The 16,300-nt window shown below is 51.3% G+C and overlaps 1 protein-coding gene across 1 annotated transcript in view; it reads left to right on the top strand.

Annotated features, from left to right (window-relative positions):
* The window catches only part of ADAMTS2 (ADAM metallopeptidase with thrombospondin type 1 motif, 2), a 244,122-nt gene that overhangs the window by 169,746 nt on the left and 58,076 nt on the right, over positions 1-16,300 (top strand). Inside the window, exon 7 of the mRNA XM_011960174.1 lies at positions 2,583-2,666. Coding sequence (XP_011815564.1) covers positions 2,583-2,666 — 84 coding nt within the window. The remainder of the gene's footprint in view (positions 1-2,582; positions 2,667-16,300) is intronic.

Consider the following 16,300-nt stretch of genomic DNA (forward strand, 5'->3'; position numbering starts at 1 on the left):
GGCTAGTTTTTTGTATTTTTTAGTAGAGACGGGGTTTCACCTTGTTAGCCAGGATGGTCTCAATCTCCTGACCTTGTGATCCGCCCGTCTTGGCCTCCCAAAGTGCTGGGATTACAGGCTTGAGCCACCGCGCCCGGCCAGAAACCCTTTCTTTCTTAAGAAAAATTGGCTTTTAAGGCTACTGTGCCAGCATGGACTAAAAAATCTAGTCTGACCCTCAAAGCTGGGCAAGGACTTCTGTGGTTCAGGGGTGCATACCCTACCCCCAGCACCTCGCAGGGAGCTGCAGGGCACTATGGTTTACCAGCAGTGAAGAAGAAACTGTTTCATTGTTTGCACAAGCACCATTCCATTGGAGATTTCATCCCCACAACAGCTTTGTGATGGGGGGGCAGCGATCCTCACTTTACAGAGGAAACGGAGGGCGATGGTCACATGGCGAGGCTTCCTGGGGACCTGGGTGCCCTCCTTGGAGCTCCACCTCGTCAGCCGCAGGGGCGAGATGGGTCCCTGGGGGTCTAGAGGATAACCCTCAGCGCCCACAGGGGTTGCCAACCCACCCTCCCTAGACACCCACGGCCCGGAGCCACGGTGACCAGCCACTCTCCTGTGGGTCTGATGAGTTGTCCCTTGCCTATAGGAAAGAGAAGGGGGACTTGTGGGAGCCCATTTACAATCAGATGTAAATTTGCTGGGCAGCAGTTGCTGGCAGGAGCTGCGTTGGGGCTGGATGGTCCCCTTAGCAGGGGCCTGCATGCTCACAAACCCTGCCGCACAATTGGGGCCGTCTTTGTTCCCAGCACCAATGCCAGCGGGCCCCGGGATCCTTGTCTTGCAGGCCCTGTGTGCCTGTCCACCCATCCATCATGATGTGATTCTCCTTGTTAACTCTCAGGTTTGCTGAGGTGCCTCCCCACTGTTTCGAGGTAGCAATGACTTGCTCAGATGGAGGCTCTGCAGATTGGAGTGCAGGGAGTGTGTGCTGGCCTGGCGTGGCAGCAGGCTCCGGGAAGTATGTCTTGGCCGCGTCTGGAGCCCATCAGCAGCCCCTGGGCTCGGTCTGCACATGGGGAGGGGTGCGTGGCCAGTTCCTGCTTCTCCACTTCCTGATGGTGCCAATGTCTTGAGCCTGTCAGCGGGTATCCCTGAGTCCCTGCCAGGCGCTGCTCAGCCTGGCCCTGGGCGTGCAAGCAGGGATGATGCAGGTGGCTGCCCAGCCCACAAGGGCACACAGAGGGCTCCAGGAGTAATACACTTTGTGCTTGATGAGGAGAGGATCAGGCCTGCGAGGGGCCTTCCAGGGGGAAGTGACCGCTGAGCTGACTTCGAGGAGGAGTAGGCTTTGGTCAACCAACAAAGGAGGTGACCGGGAGGGGGCTGTGCTAGGAAGGGTCCTGGGTGTGTGTGGTGGGAAGCTGGAGGGTGGGGGCTCAGTGGGAAGGAAGCCCTTAACAGCCTCGAGCCCGGGGTAACATGACCTATATTTCTGGAGGGTCTTGCTGGCTGTGTTCTGTGAAAGGGGAGCTCACCCCCTGTTTTCGTGCCATGGATCCCTTTGACATCTGCTGAAGCCCATTGGCACCTGCTCAAAATAATGGTTTTAAATGGGAAGAATGAAACACATGTAAGAATACCACTGTAGGCCGCGTGCGGTGGCTCATGCCTGTAATCCCAGCACTTTGGGAGGCCAAGGCAGGCGGATCATGAGTTCAGGAGATCGAGACCATCCTGGCTAACACAGTGATACCCCGTCTCTACTAAAAATACAAAAAGTCAGCCGGGTGTGTTGGGGGGCACCTGTAGTCCCAGCTACTCGGGAGGCTGAGGCAGGAGAATGGCGTGAACCTGGGAGGCAGAGCTTGCAGCGAACCGAGATCGTGCCACTGCACTCCAGCCTGGGCCACAGAGAGAGACTCCGTCTCAAAAAAACAAAAACAAAAACAAAAAAAACAACTGTGGTAAGTACAGAGGCCGGCGATTGCAGAAGCTCCAGCCATCAAAACAGAACAGGGAGAGCACGTTGGGGATGCAATAATGAGCTTTTAATTAACACGTTAAAACCTTATACCTGGTGGTGGGCCTAGAACCACCCCCATTTCCAAGTAGCGATGCTTGTAGGTAACCCCCACACCCACCAGCAACAGCTTGGAGTGACTTCTTCCAGGGCCAGTCCCAGTCCTGCCTGTGCCCCAGGGGTCCGTTGACCACATTCACTGTTGAAGGGAAGGTCGTGTTTCAGTTGGAAGCCACAGCAAGTGTAGGGCTGCCTTCCCTGCCCACGTTCCATGTTCAGGCCCCAGGCGAGGAATCCCTGGGCTAGTGGGTGGGGTTGCTCAGAAAAGGGCTGCAGTGATCGCAGCAGGCGGTGGTGGCAGCCTGGAGGGTCGGGGGTAGGGGACAATGAGGGAAGGGTCACAAGGTGGCTCCCAGATGACGGTGATGCCTGGCTGGAAAGCATGGGAAGAGGCAGGAGCGGGTGGGGGTCCCAGGCCTGGGAGCCAGTTGGGGGGTCATCCCATTGGCAGAGCCAGAGCCCGTTCTAGGACCTGTGGTTCCCACTGACGCGTCCCTGTTTCTTTCAGGTCAATGAAATCTACCATGACGAGTCCTTGGGTGCCCACATCAATGTGGTCCTGGTGCGGATCATCCTCCTAAGCTATGGGAAGGTGAGTGCACTGTGGCCAGCCGGGCCTGCCTCCACCCACTCAGAGTGAGGGGCCTGGGAGGGAGGCATGGGCCTCCTTGGAGAGCGTTTGCATTTGCCAGAACCACCCTGCCTCTCCCTGCCTCCCCTGAGGTTCCTATAAGAAACAAGAAACTCCCTGGCTAACATGGTGAAAACCCCGTCTCTACTAAAACAATACAAAAAAATTAGCCGGGCGTGGTGGTGGGCGCCTGTAATCCCAGTTACCTGGGAGGCTGAGGCAGGAGAATGGCGTGAACCTGGGAGGCAGAGCTCGCAGTGAGCCGAGATCGCGCCACAGCACTCCAGCCTGGGCGACAGAGCAAGACTCCGTCTCAAAAAAAAAAAAAAAAAGAAACAAGAAATTCATGAGCTGCCCCTAGATACCTGCTCTCTTTCACCCGTTGTTTTAAAATGTGGCCATTACTATCGTTCACTGAAAAGAGTCTGTTATCCCAGATCCCTAGAGGAAGAGACATACCAGGCCACGGGGGTCACACAGGGAGGCACCAGGGTTGGTCAGGAGGCAGAGGGAGTTGGGTAAACAGCGGCCTGAGTCCGTGTTGTTTCTGCAGGAAGGACCAACGGAGACAGGGTGAGCTGGCTTCAGGTCGGCCAGTTTGAATAATTCCAGTAGGGCTCTGGGGAGTGGAGCAGTCCTGAGTTTTCTGGCACCTGGCCCTGGGTAATGAGGGCAGGCGGACAGTGGCTCAGAGTGTGAGGTATGACAAAGGAGGTGGCTGGGGACATGGCCGCTGGATTGGTTGGTTTGTATCTGAAAAATGTGCCCGTGGATGAATTGTTTCCTGTCTCTAAGCACTGCTTCCCACCGGTGGCGGGGGCCGTCCCTCTAGAGTCAGCAAGGCTTGGATGTCAAAGCCTCAGAAACACGTGGTTTACACGACCCTCCCTTGGACTCCTGTCCCTGTATTAAATCTGTGGCCTCCTCTCCTCTGGCCTCAGCTGCTGTCCCAGCTGGGTCCTCTTGCCCGTCCCATTTCCTTTTGCAGCCAAACCTGGGACACCCTTTCCTGGCAGTGGGCATGGGTGTGTAGCTGCCAGGGACAGTGACCTGGGATGGAAGCACAGGATGCTGTGCAGACAGAGATAGAGGAAGAGAGGAGCCCCATGGTGCGGCCAGTGTGGACTGCAAAGTGCCTGTACCAGCCGTGTGGGGAGCACTTTGTACGGATGAATGCAGATGGAGGGGTGCACGCTGTGACTCTGCCCATTTCACAGATAAGAACACAGAGGATTAATGTGACTTAGTGGCATGCCCAGGTCAGCGGCCAGGGCCATCCAGCACCTGAGGAGTCAGGCTTCTCACTCAGACAGCTGAATTCAAGCTGACTGTGGTCTGACTGTGCATAGAAAATCAAATCATAATCAAATCATAATAGGATCAAACACATCAGATAATTATATAAAGGTTGAACTCTGTTCAAAGAGAATCTCAGTCTCAAAAAATAAAAAACTGCATGCAACTTACAGGGCACACGATGTGAGAATGACGACGAAGGGCTCCAGTGGCAGAAGGGATCCCAGGAATACTAAGTAGGTTTGGGGCCACTTCCCTACACCCACCAAGCACCTCATTGCACAGTGACTGAAGGCACCCACAGGGCGGATGCCAGTTACAGGCCTTCATGCACCCCAAGAGAACATAAAACATCCCAAAGCAGATCCTTGGAACAAAGGGGAAAGTGGCAAAAACCTAACTATGAGAGTCTCTAATACCCTTTTCAAAGCCTTTCACAGATTAGATGCTAATAAGGCATAGAATTTTTGAATGACACAATGAGTAAAGTTAAATTAGTGGTTATATCACTGTTTCCCTTGCTCTACAGAAAAAAAGATGTACCTCCTTTCTGAGGAATCACAGAACACTTAAAAATTATAGAAGTGTTTTGGGTCATAAAGAAAATGTGAATTTTATACAACAAAAATGATTTCGTCCATGTTCTCTGATGAAATGCCTAAAACTAGGGGTGGGAGCAGCAGAATTTATAAACCTAAAAAAATAAAATTCATTTGAAAACTTAAAAAAAAAAAAAGCCTGCTAGGGGCCGGGCATGGTCACTCACACCTGTAATCCTAGCACTTTGGGAGGTCAAGGTGGGTAGATCACTTGAGGTCAGGAGTTCAAGACCAGGCTGGCCAACGTGGTAAAACCCTGTCTCTACCAAAAAAATACAAAAATTAGCTGGGTGTGGTGGCATGTGCCTGTAGTCCCAGCTACTTGGGAGACTGAGGTGGGCGAATTGCTTGAACCCAGGGGGCAGAGGTTGCAGTGAGCTGAGATCACGCCACTGCACTCCAGCCTGGGCAACAGAGCAAGGCAAGAGAATATTAGGATTGCAGTTACAGACTATTTGGAACGCAAATAAAAACAAGAGCACTACTGTCGAATCTTATAGAATGTGGTTAAAGCTGTATTCAGAGGCAAATTCACAGATATTTTCCAAAAGCTTCTTCCTTGGGTGATATGTTTGACACAAATTAGCTCTGCCTTCAACTCAATACATTGGAATGAATTTCAACAGCAACAAAACCAAAAACCTAAGGAAAGCAAACATAAGGAAATAATTCAGAAAAAGCAGAAACAGATAAATTAGAAAACAGAAGAAACACATAGAATCAAGGAATAAGACAGCTTTGGAAAAAGCAACCCTCTGGCCTATTTAATCTAGAAAAAAAGAGAGAAGGCACAAACCAAAAGATCAGAAAGAGTATACGTAATGTGACTACAACAAGATGTTTCTTCTGGCAGAAAGGAAAGCATTCAGGGCCATCTGCCCACTGGGAAGCTGTTGGGAGGCTCTCTGCAGCCGGCCGCTTTGGAGGCCCAGGGGTGATCAGTGGAGGAGGGATATGCAGGGCCTCCTCTGCCAGTGAATGCTGGCTGGGAGGGCAGAGAGAGGCTTGCTGAGCCCTCTATCCCACGTTTGTGGCAGTGGGCTTTGGACCACACAGATGCAGGGCCTGGGGGTGGGCCCCAGCCCAGCAATCTGGTTCCAGCTCTCCTTTCACAGGAGGGGGGGTCTTTGGACTATCCCATGTGGCTCTCTGCCTGCCTCCAGTGGGGTTCTCTGTTCCGGCCTTCCAGCCTGTCCCTTCCTGGCCAGGATCCTCTGGTGTTTTAGGAATTTTCAAGTCTTTGGCATGAGAGATGGACAGAGTTATATCCTCTTTTGGAAGTTTCCAGAAATGGGAAACTCCTGGTCCTGGGGCTAGAAAGGGGAGAAAAGATTATCCCATTGACTGGTCTGGGTTCCAGGTGGCAGCTTGCATTTCCCCTGCGGGTTGCTCCTGTATTGTTTAAAAAGAAAAATTTTGTAATTGGCTAGGGTTAATCGCGTACCAGTGCTGGCAAAGCTTCGGATCTTATTTGGCCTCCAAAGTGTCTGCTCCTTCCCAGTCTTGAGTACTTACTAGAATAAAGCCTCCTTTATTAACTATTCCTTAGCAGGCTCTGTGCTAAATCGTCCCGGCCCTAAGCCTTTTCTTTTTCTTTTCCTTTTTTTCCTTAACTGCCTCAGGTAGGTAGAAGGAGTATGTGACCACAGTCAGAACATTTGCAGAAGAGAGTCAGACCCTGAAGGTGAGAATTTGAGGATCTCTGTGCCAGGGACATGGAGATCCTGGGGAAACTGAGGATTTCCTGAGGAGATGTGAATATTTCAAAGCTGACTCTAAAAAATGGAGAATACATCATAAGTCCCATAACCATGGAGGGAACTCAAGTTCTTCACCTTTTCCAAAGTTTTGCCAGTGCATTCATACTCATTTGCAAGCACTTATCAAGCAAGACTAATACAATACCCCGTAAACTCATGTATTCTGAAATCTACCCAATGTATCTTTCGTAGTCAATGGGACCCTTATACCCGGATGCCAGAGGTAGCCCGTCAGGACAAAGTACAGACCTGTCTTGCTTCTGAAAATAGAAGTAAAAATGCCAAGGCATTAAGAGTTTAATTGAATAATGCATAAAGAGAAACTTCCACCATGACCAACTAGGGCTTATCCTAGAAATGTAGAGATTGTTTAATATCAGAAATCTATTCATACAGTTCATCACATCAGTTCCCAAATGACAAAACTCATCCTCTAACAAATACTGTGTGAAGGGCTTCTGTGTGGGAAGTGCCGTGCTGGGAATATTCCCTGGCAGGGTCCCTGTCCTCAGGGGACCGCTTCCAGAAGGGAGATCTAGACAAGGAAACAATTGTACCAGGGCTCAGGGCTGGATGGAGGAGATGCGGGGCAGGCAGTCTTTACAAGGTCAGGAAAAGCAACGGGAGGAAGTGACCGTTCCACCCTGACCCGAAGATGGTCCAGTGAAGTTACCAGCACAGAGATGCTCTGAGTTCACAGGCTGGGAGGGGAGGGAGGGCACCTGAACCCAGAGGGAGGAGCACAGGGACAGGAAGAGCAGACCCAATGCCAAAGACGCCGGAAGGAGCAGATCACAAGAAGCAGAGCAGATCTGCGTGGCCCGCCAAGGGGTTTGACTTGCCCATGAGGGCAGCTTTAAGCAGAGTGACACGATCCCATGTGCACTTCTGAGAATGTCACTGGCTCCTGTTGGCCAGGCGTGGTGGCTCACACCTGTAATCCCAGCACTTTGGGAGGCCGAGGCAGGCGGATCATGAGGTCAGGAGATCCAGACCACTCTGACTAACGTGGTGAAACCCCTTCTCTACTAAAAATACAAAAAAATTAGCCGGGCATGGTGGCGGGCGCCTGTAGTCCCAGCTACTCGGCAGACTGAGCCAGGAGAATGGTGTGAACCTGGGCGGGGGAGCTTGCAGTGAGCGAGATTCCGTCTCAAAAAAGAAAAAGAAGATCGCTGGCTCCTGTATGCAGAAGTGGCAGGTGGAAGCAGTGACTTAGGAGACAGTCACTGCCATCAAATGGGGGATGATGGCAGCTAGACTGGGACCATGCCTGGGTCCAGGGATACAGACAGGAGGACAGAGGAGGTCACTTCGAGAGGATGTGGCACTACGTGGGTGAAGGTGGATACACTCAGCGGGGTAGATGATGGTATCAACCCGTGAGATTGGGGAGCACAGGAGGGAAGCTGAAGAGGTCAACTGCGATGTTGTTAGAGGTGCCTGGTGCCATCCCAGTGCAGGAGGCCAAGAGGAGGTGGATGTGGGTCTGGAGCCCTGCAGAGGTCTGGAGCTGGGGGTAGCAGAAGCAGCTGCAGGCATGAGGAGCTTGCTGCCTGGGGGGTGTCTGGGAGAGAGGCCCCAGGGCTCCGGTGTTGAAGGCTTGGTCAGGGCAAGGGCATGACGGCCCCATAGCCCCTCACAGGGCACTCCTCCTTTTAAAAAAATCCAGAAAACTAGTAACAGAGGGCAACAGGACAACCAAGATTGTGTTTAAAGGTGGAAAAAGCAGCACGTTTCCCTACAAGTGTTCTGCACAGCGAATTCTTAGGATATGCGTAGATGTTACAGAGGACCATAGAGGCGTCCCAAGGTCAAAGAAGTCTGGAAAATGCTGGTAAAACAAAGGCAGATGGGCATGCCCGGGGGTGAAATTTCCCGTAGACTTTCCTATGGACATGTGCACGGTGCACCCCCGAGAGCCAGAGCAGTCCAGGTGGTCTCTGAAAACTTTCTCCACGGAAGTTTCTTCCTCGCCAAATCCACAGCCCACCAAACCAGCTTTGGGGAGCACTGCCCTGGAGATAGTCTTGGAAACAACAACAAAAAAAGACCCATAAACTAGTTACTGTGGTTCTGAAAATCCTAGATAGTTTTATGTGACATGAAGCTAACATTGGAAAAGAGCAGAGACAAATCCTCACTGTTTGCTGTTAATCGTGTATCGGGAAAACCTAAAAGAATCCGTGGGACAACCTGTCGAGTTGGGAGAGGAGTTTGGTGACGTGGCCAAATGTAAGACCACTGTTTAAAAAGTCAGCAGCTTCTGTGTGAACCGAAAAAAAAAAAAAGCCTTGGTAGTAGGGAAAACAGGGAGAGAAAATTTCCATTATGGTAGTAACCAAAAATGTACAATACCTGGAATAGTCCTGACAAGACAGACGAAGGACCCATTGGAAGGAAATTGTATGTGATTAATGATAGGAAGAAAGTGATCATAAATGAAGACATGAATGCTGTCTTCATGGGAAGCTGGGTGTAATCGAGAGGTTGACCTTTCCCAGATTCATAGTTGGAAATGTTATGAAGTGATTCAAAGTGCCATCTAGGAGCATGAACGGTCAAGAATGGCTGAGACAGGTGTGGAGCCCAAGCAAGTAAGAGACTTCCTCCAAACACCTTGTGAAGTGAAGATAATTAAAATAGGGCCGTATTTGCATAAACTTTCACAGACAGTTCAGTTGAATAAAATAGTTGAAAATACCCCTCTTACAAATAACCTAACGTGATAAACACAGGATGGTTATTGCGTTATGAATAAATATAACATAAATTTAATAAATAGGAAATTAAATTATCATATGCCAAATATAAGCCAGTGCAACATTCAACTATTTAAATCACACAAATCAAGAAGAAAATATTGGTTGTCAAGAGCTTTCTAAGCATAAATCCAATTGAAGGAATTGTAAGGGGAATATAGATATATTTGAATAAGTATAATACAAAACTTCTGTCAAAAAACACAATGAAAAGGCAACTGACAAGCAGGAAAAACATTTGCAATGTGACAAATACGTCTTAATCTATAAAGACCTCCTCTAAATCATAAGGAAACAAAATTGGCAACGGAAGGAAACAAAAAAATCCAAGTAGCTAAGAGAAAACCCATATGGAAAAGTATCTAACTTTACTGTTAAAGAAATAAATAATACACCATTTATAAAGCACCAACTCTGTTAAGATGAAGAGGGATTTATGGCTGGGTGAATGAAGCATGCACACACTTTCGGTATGAGTACAAATATTCCAAGGAAATGTAGCAATATTTATCACTGCCCTTAAAAATGTTCTTTTTTTTTTTTTTGAGATGCAGTCTTGCTCTGTTGCCCAGGCTGGAGTACAGTGGTGCAATCGCAGCTCACTGCAACCTCCACCACCTGGGTTCAAGCGATTCTCCTGCCTCAGCCTCCTCCTAAGTAGCTGGGATTACAGGTGCATGCCACCACACCCAGCTAATTTTTTGTATTTTTAGTACAGACGGGGTTTCACCAGGTTGACCAGGGTGGTCTCAAACTCCTGACCTAAGGTGATCCGCCCGCCTCAGCCTCCCAAAGTGCTGGGATTACAGGCACAAACCACCATGCTCGGCCTTTAAAATGTTCTTGATGTTTGCCCCCAAATACTAATTTCTATGACCCCAGACATTCATTTCTACAATTCTGTTCCAAAGCAGTGATCCCAGCTGTGGACCAAGTTTTAGGAACAAGACCAGGGTCATGGCATCATCTCTCATGTAAACAATAGCAAACAACCTGTATTGTCCAATAATAGTGGTCTAGTTAAGTAATGATAAACCTGTGTGGTAGAATATTAGGCTGCCACAGAATTGCATTCTCAAAGCACGTTTAATGGCATCGGGAAATGGTTACAGTCTAAAGTTGTTTGTTGTTTGTTTGAAAAGCAGGATATCAGTTTTCCGTATGATCTCAGTTTGGTGTACAAACATATTTACAGAAAAGACTGGAAGGAACACACCGGATGTGAACAGGATTTGTCTCTGGGCAGTAGGCCAATTAATTTTCATTTTCTTCTTTGTACTTTACTGAATTTTTTAAATTCAACATGATGAGCATGGTTGTTATTATTATTATTTTAAGAGATGGGCTCTTGCTCTGTTGCCCAGGCGAGAGTGGATTGTGCAATCATAACTCACCACAGCCTCAGTCTCCTGGGTTCAAGGGATCCTCTCATCTCAGCCTCCCAAGTAGCTTGGACTACAGCACACATCCCCACACTCGATTAATTTTTTTTTTTTTTTTTGGTAGAGACAAGGTCTCACTATGTTGCCCAGGCTGGTCTTGAACTCCCGGCCTCAAATGATTCTCCTGCCTCTGTCTCCCATAGCACTGGGATTACAGGTGTGACGAACTGAACCTGGCCCAACATGTTTCTTTTATAAACAAAACAGTGCATTTTAAATTTATGAAATTTAAATTTTTTAAATGATTTTTAAAAAATCATTTAAAAATGGTAGGATCCAAATGATGCCGTTTAACTGAATTCAGCACTCTGGAGAAAGGTCTCCGATGGCATGCCACAGGGCTCTGTCACACTCAGTCCTTTATTTCTGATTTGAATGAAGACATCAAAGAGAATTCATGCTTTCCCTTGGCACCTCATCTCTGCAGTGGGCTGGGGAGGATTAATGAGGTTTCTGTGTTCCACCCTATGGGCACTATCTCACGTTTCCTGTGGCAGAGGCAGGGGACCCACCTACAGCGGGTCCACCTGAAGGAAATGAGAAATCTTGGAGTGAGGACGCAGGCTGCCACAGGTACGTGGTCACCCCTGCATGGGAAGCCCACGCCCCTGGGTTAGCAGGCACTGCCCTCCTGGCCAGGGCCTCCCTGGCCCCTGCCCCTCATGCGCTGTGCCTGCAGAGGCTCTCCTTTGCTGGGGCCCCTCTTTCCCTGTTGGCAGAGTCGGGAATGGGGCAGTGGGCAGGGGACTGGTTGTCAGGTGCAGCCTGCTCTTCCCAGGGACAACATGGGGACATGTGCAGGCCCTGGGGGTGCTGAGATCCACAGCCAGCAAAGCAGATCAGCTCAAGCCCATGGTGGGCACTGGGCAACTTCTGTGACACCAGGTACAGAGAGAACAGAGAGGACATAGGTGAACTGAGGCTGGCCTTGCTTCCGCCTCCTCCTGGGAAGGGGCTTGAGAACTGATGGCGGTGAGGGATTGGAAGACAGTACTGGAAGGTGGACGCATGCTTCCAGAGCTAACTCCAGATGAAACCCACTCACCCCCGGCCCCAAGGGCTCAGTGGACCAGCAGCTGAGGAGGCAGGAGAGAGGCAGTGCTGGGTTATGAGGGGTGCGGGGCCCAGGCCGCCCCAGTGCCTGTCCCCAGTCCCCTTAGCCTAGCTTGGAGGACAACCCACAGCCCGTCCCTCTGTCAGACCCTGGGGATTAAGGAACGACTGGCCTCCTGGAATGTTCTGGAACATTCCAGCATTCTGGGCCTTTTTTTTCTGCTCCTAACTCATGCCTGCCCAGAGTGGCGGTCAGCAAAGCCCACTGCATACTCTGCCCACCTTTTTCTGCCTGGCCCTACCCCACCTGCCTCCTAGAAGCCTCCTAGATCAAGCCCAGGAGGCAGTGATGCGGGTAGGGGACGCCAGCTCCCATGGGGTCTGCTGTGTCCCGGGGATCTCAGGAACCACCGGTTGGTCAGGTGAGTGTGGACTGCCAGAACAGCCGAGGCCTGCCCGCTGCTGCGCTCTCCTTTGGAGGGTTCCGGGCTGTGAGAGGGGAAGTGAGCCAAGGTTGTGAATCCTCATTGCTTGGGGTTGGACCCACTGCAAAAGTGCAGGAAATAGCAGAGTAGAGGAGGTGGTGCTGCTGGGGGCTGGGCTGAAGGCTTGGGGTAGAGGGCACAGTGACCAGGAAAAGCCCCGGCTGACTCAGTGAATGCGCTGTGGGCCACAGGGCTTGGGAGCAGCATCTGTGGGACAGGAGGATCCATCTGCCATCCCCAGGTGGCCAGGGGAGAGGCCATCCTGGGGAGCAGCAGCACACAGTGCACCTCAATGCCAGAGACCTGGCTGTTTTCTTTTTCCTATTTCAAACCCATCACAGACCAATACTTCCGTACCATACATTATAAGTGAATTACTGAGAAAAGCAGATGTGATGAAAACCGAGGTATCCAAAAACTCTAGCTCTGGGTTTTTATTATTAAATTCTGTGGATATAAACTCAACCCATCCAACTGCTATAAAAGTTTCTAGTTTCTGTACTTATCTCACTGTGGACTGGAACAGTTTGTGTCCACCAGGCACAGCCTTCACTTTGCATAGCACTGGGGGGGGCCCTGTTTTCAGGTCTGTGAGGTATGGGGTGGATGCGGGAGATGAATCCTGGTGCCCCCAAAGCATCCGGCCAGCCCAGAGCCTCTGGCCTCCGGAGCAGCTGCTGTTGAATTCCAGGAAGGTACATGAACGAGGAGGGGAGAGGAGCCCTGTGTCCGGGCAGTAGAGCAGCAGACAAGACAGCGACAGAGTGGTGAGCACCGGCAAGGAATACAGCAGGGTGGCAGGCAATAGGGAACCATGGATGGAGTGGCCAGGATGGGGACTTCCCAGCCAAGATCTGGGGTGCAAAAGGCTCAGCTCCTGTGTCCAAGGAAACAGGCTCTGCTTGCTCACAGAGATGCACAGCCAGGGCTGCTCGATGGGGCTCTGGGGACAAAGTTTGGCACATGGTAAGGATGAATTCTGATGAGCTGCTCTTCAAGGAACCACAGGCTTCCTGTCAAGGAACGAGGCCCCCATCTCTGGAAGAATTTTAGCATGGCAGAACCAAGCCGATGGCATCAGGAGGGGCTGAGCTGTCCCCTCTGCGGTGGAGGCAGACTCTGGGGGCTATGAGACCGTGACCCAGGCTTGAGCAGAAAGTGGCCCAGGCATTCAGTTCCTGTTATTCATCCCAAATTGTGACAGAAATAGACCATCTCCCCCCCTGCTGCTCCCCCATCACCTGCCGCTCCCCCATCGCCTGCTGCTCCCCCATTGCCTGTCCCCCCGGCCTCACCAGGCTCCAGTGGGGATAAAATTGGTAGCACTTGTTTGAGTGACATGTTGTTTGTCTTCTAGCTTATGAGAAGCCTCTGAGTTATCTCAAGTTTTTCCTAAAACAACATTTTTCTCCATTTCTTAAAAAAAATAAAGCAGAAGAAAAGAGATGATCTTATTTTATACAATATGCCACCAGCCAGGGGGCAGAGCGTCGGCAACACTTGAGGTTGCATAGCAACTGGCTTTTCAATTGATTTTTTGAGTAGGTACCAAAGCTACTCAACTGTTCTCATTTTAAATATTTCCTAGGATGATGAAAATCAAAGCAAATGGAAATCAGAGACTTGGGGACCATCAGAGAAGGGCAGAAACTGTCTTGTTATAAAAAACCAGGTCAAGACAAAGTGTGGAACGCTTGTTGGAATTTTTCAGCATTGGAGGTGAAAGGTCTGAGAAATTTTGCATGTGAGTCTCCTAGTGGAAAGCAAGAGAAGAGAGGTGCTGAGGGTGGGGGCTTGGTGTGCCCACCCACCCACCTGTAGGGTAGAGTGGCCCAGCCATGGTGCAGGAAGGCCAGGGAGTGAAGGTCTGGGGAGGATATATCAAGGGCCCTGGGGATCTGGGACAGGGGCGAGGTGGGGAAGCACACCCCATGCCTCATCCCAGGGACAGCCCCCTGTCCTCCTGAGCATCTGGGTCCCAACCCCCAACCTGATAGGGGTGCAAGGCATGATGGCCCACCGAGGTCATCCTCAATCCACCTCCTGACCCAGACCTACCTGGGTCCAGAGAACTAGGAGGCACTAGGGCTGGACACTGCCCTCGGGAGGTGTCTTCTGCTTGGGCTGCAATAACAAAAACACCTTGGACTGGGTAATTTACAACCAATGGAATTGTGTTACTCACTGTTCTGGGGTCTGGGAAGTCCAAGAGCAGGACACCAGCAGAACTGATGTGTCGTAACGACCCATTCCTCCTAGAGGGCACCTTCTAGCTGTGCCCTCACATGATGGAAAGGTGAACAGGCTCCCTCAGGCTCCTTTTGTAAGGGTGCTAATCTCATTTATGGAGACTCCACCCTCATGACCTAATGACCTCTCAAAGTCCACACTTCCTAATACCAGAACATTGGTTCTCAGATTTCAACCTTACAAATGTGGGGAACACAACATTCAGATTCTAGCAGGAGGTCCCTCTCCTGGCTCCCCCCAGGCCTGCACTGGCTCATGCCTGGGAAGGCTCGAGTTGAGAATCCTGTTCTGGCAGCTTGGCTCTCTCTGGGAATAGCTTCCCAGGCTTTGGGGAGGATGGCTGGAAACAAAATGCTGGAACGATATGGCAGTTCTGGCAGAGAAATGAGGTGCACGCCTCCTGCCCCAGCTCTTGTTGTGGTTCCCTGTCGTGATGAAATTTGATCTGTAAGCCCTGCCTGGAGCAAGAGACCCCCAGCCTTGGGGGAGTCCACATTGCACTCAGCTGGGGTGCACGGTAGGAGGTGTGCTCACGGAGCTGGGATGGTGGGACCCTGTCCCTGCCATTCATTCTGGCTTTGTCCATACTCGTGGGACCTTTGGTGAGCAATGTAACATCCTGGAGCCTTAGATTCCCCCATAAGGGGGGGGTCTGTGAAACCTCAGCACACCACAGGAATGATGACAATCATAAAGGTGTTCATGCAAGTGACTGTAGAGCGTCTTCTGGGACAGGCACCATCTGAAGCCCTTTACGTGACTTTATGCCCTCACCCCCATAGCAACCCTATGGAGTAGTCGCTGTAACCATCCCCATTTGACAGTGAGGACCCTGGCTCCAGGGGTTAAGCGGCCTGCCCGGGGCCACAGGCTGGTGGAGCCACTCTGCTCTGGGAGGAGGGGCTGGACTCTGTGATCCCACTGGTCAGGAGCACCAGCTTCAGGTTCCTTGCCCTGGTCCACTGAGGATCAGATGCTCCCAACCAAGAATGACCTTGCCACCCCTCCCCCGACCCAGGGGACATTTGGCAGTGTCTGGAGAGACTTTTGGTTGTCACGACTAGGGGGAGGGTTCCACTGGGTTCTGGCAAGGAGAGCCCAGGGGTGCACTCAACATCCTGCCATGCACAGGGTGCCTGCCCCACCTAACAGGAATTATCTGGCCCCAAATGTCTGGAGTGCTGAGGTTGAGCAATGTTTTCGGCTCACCTGAACCAACCTCCCTGCTGTCCTATCTCTTTGGGAGGCTGGTCTGAGGCAGGAGGGCCCCTCTGGGATGGGGACGGTTGAGAAGCTTTGCTGAAGGCACATCCCCTTGGGACATGAGCCAGCCCCAGCGGGTAGGCCAGTCCCCGGGGACTGGTGTCATACTCCATCTGTATCATCAGCACAGCAGAGACAAGGACAAGGAACGCTTGTGGGTGCTGACTGCACCCTGCCTGAACTGTCTTGGGCGGAATCCCCCAGCTCCAAGCTTGGAGCTGCAGTTGTGCCCATTTTGCAGGTGGGGACAAGTAAGGTAACCTGCCCAAGAACAGAGCAGATGAGATATTTAGACCGGGCCTAGAGCTGCCCCGGTGACCTCACCTGCCACCTGCAGTGGCCTCGGTTGAGCCTTCATCCGGTAGCGGCCTGCGTGCGGGGCTGGCTGAGCGCGCCTTGCCCAGCAGGCAGAGCCTCCTGGCGGGGCGGGCGCGGTTCCAACGGAGTCGGCCTCCAGGCTGCGGATCCCCATCCCTGTTTCCTCCCACGTCTCCTTGACTGAAGGAGGGAAGGGCATAAATAATTCAGCTCATTCCAGAGCAAACAATGGAAATGGTGGAGAGCAACGATTGGAACAGAACTTTTTGCTCAGGTCGTAATTGATTTATTTAGGGTGAAACCCAGAGGCGGTCTTGGGGCCGCCGGGGCTCCGGGAGCCCGGGTGCGGCCGCGGTGTCGGCGCAGG

The sequence above is a fragment of the Colobus angolensis genome, unplaced genomic scaffold (genome assembly GCF_000951035.1).
Source record: "Colobus angolensis palliatus isolate OR3802 unplaced genomic scaffold, Cang.pa_1.0 Scaffold509, whole genome shotgun sequence".
NCBI classification, from domain to species: domain Eukaryota; kingdom Metazoa; phylum Chordata; class Mammalia; order Primates; family Cercopithecidae; genus Colobus; species Colobus angolensis.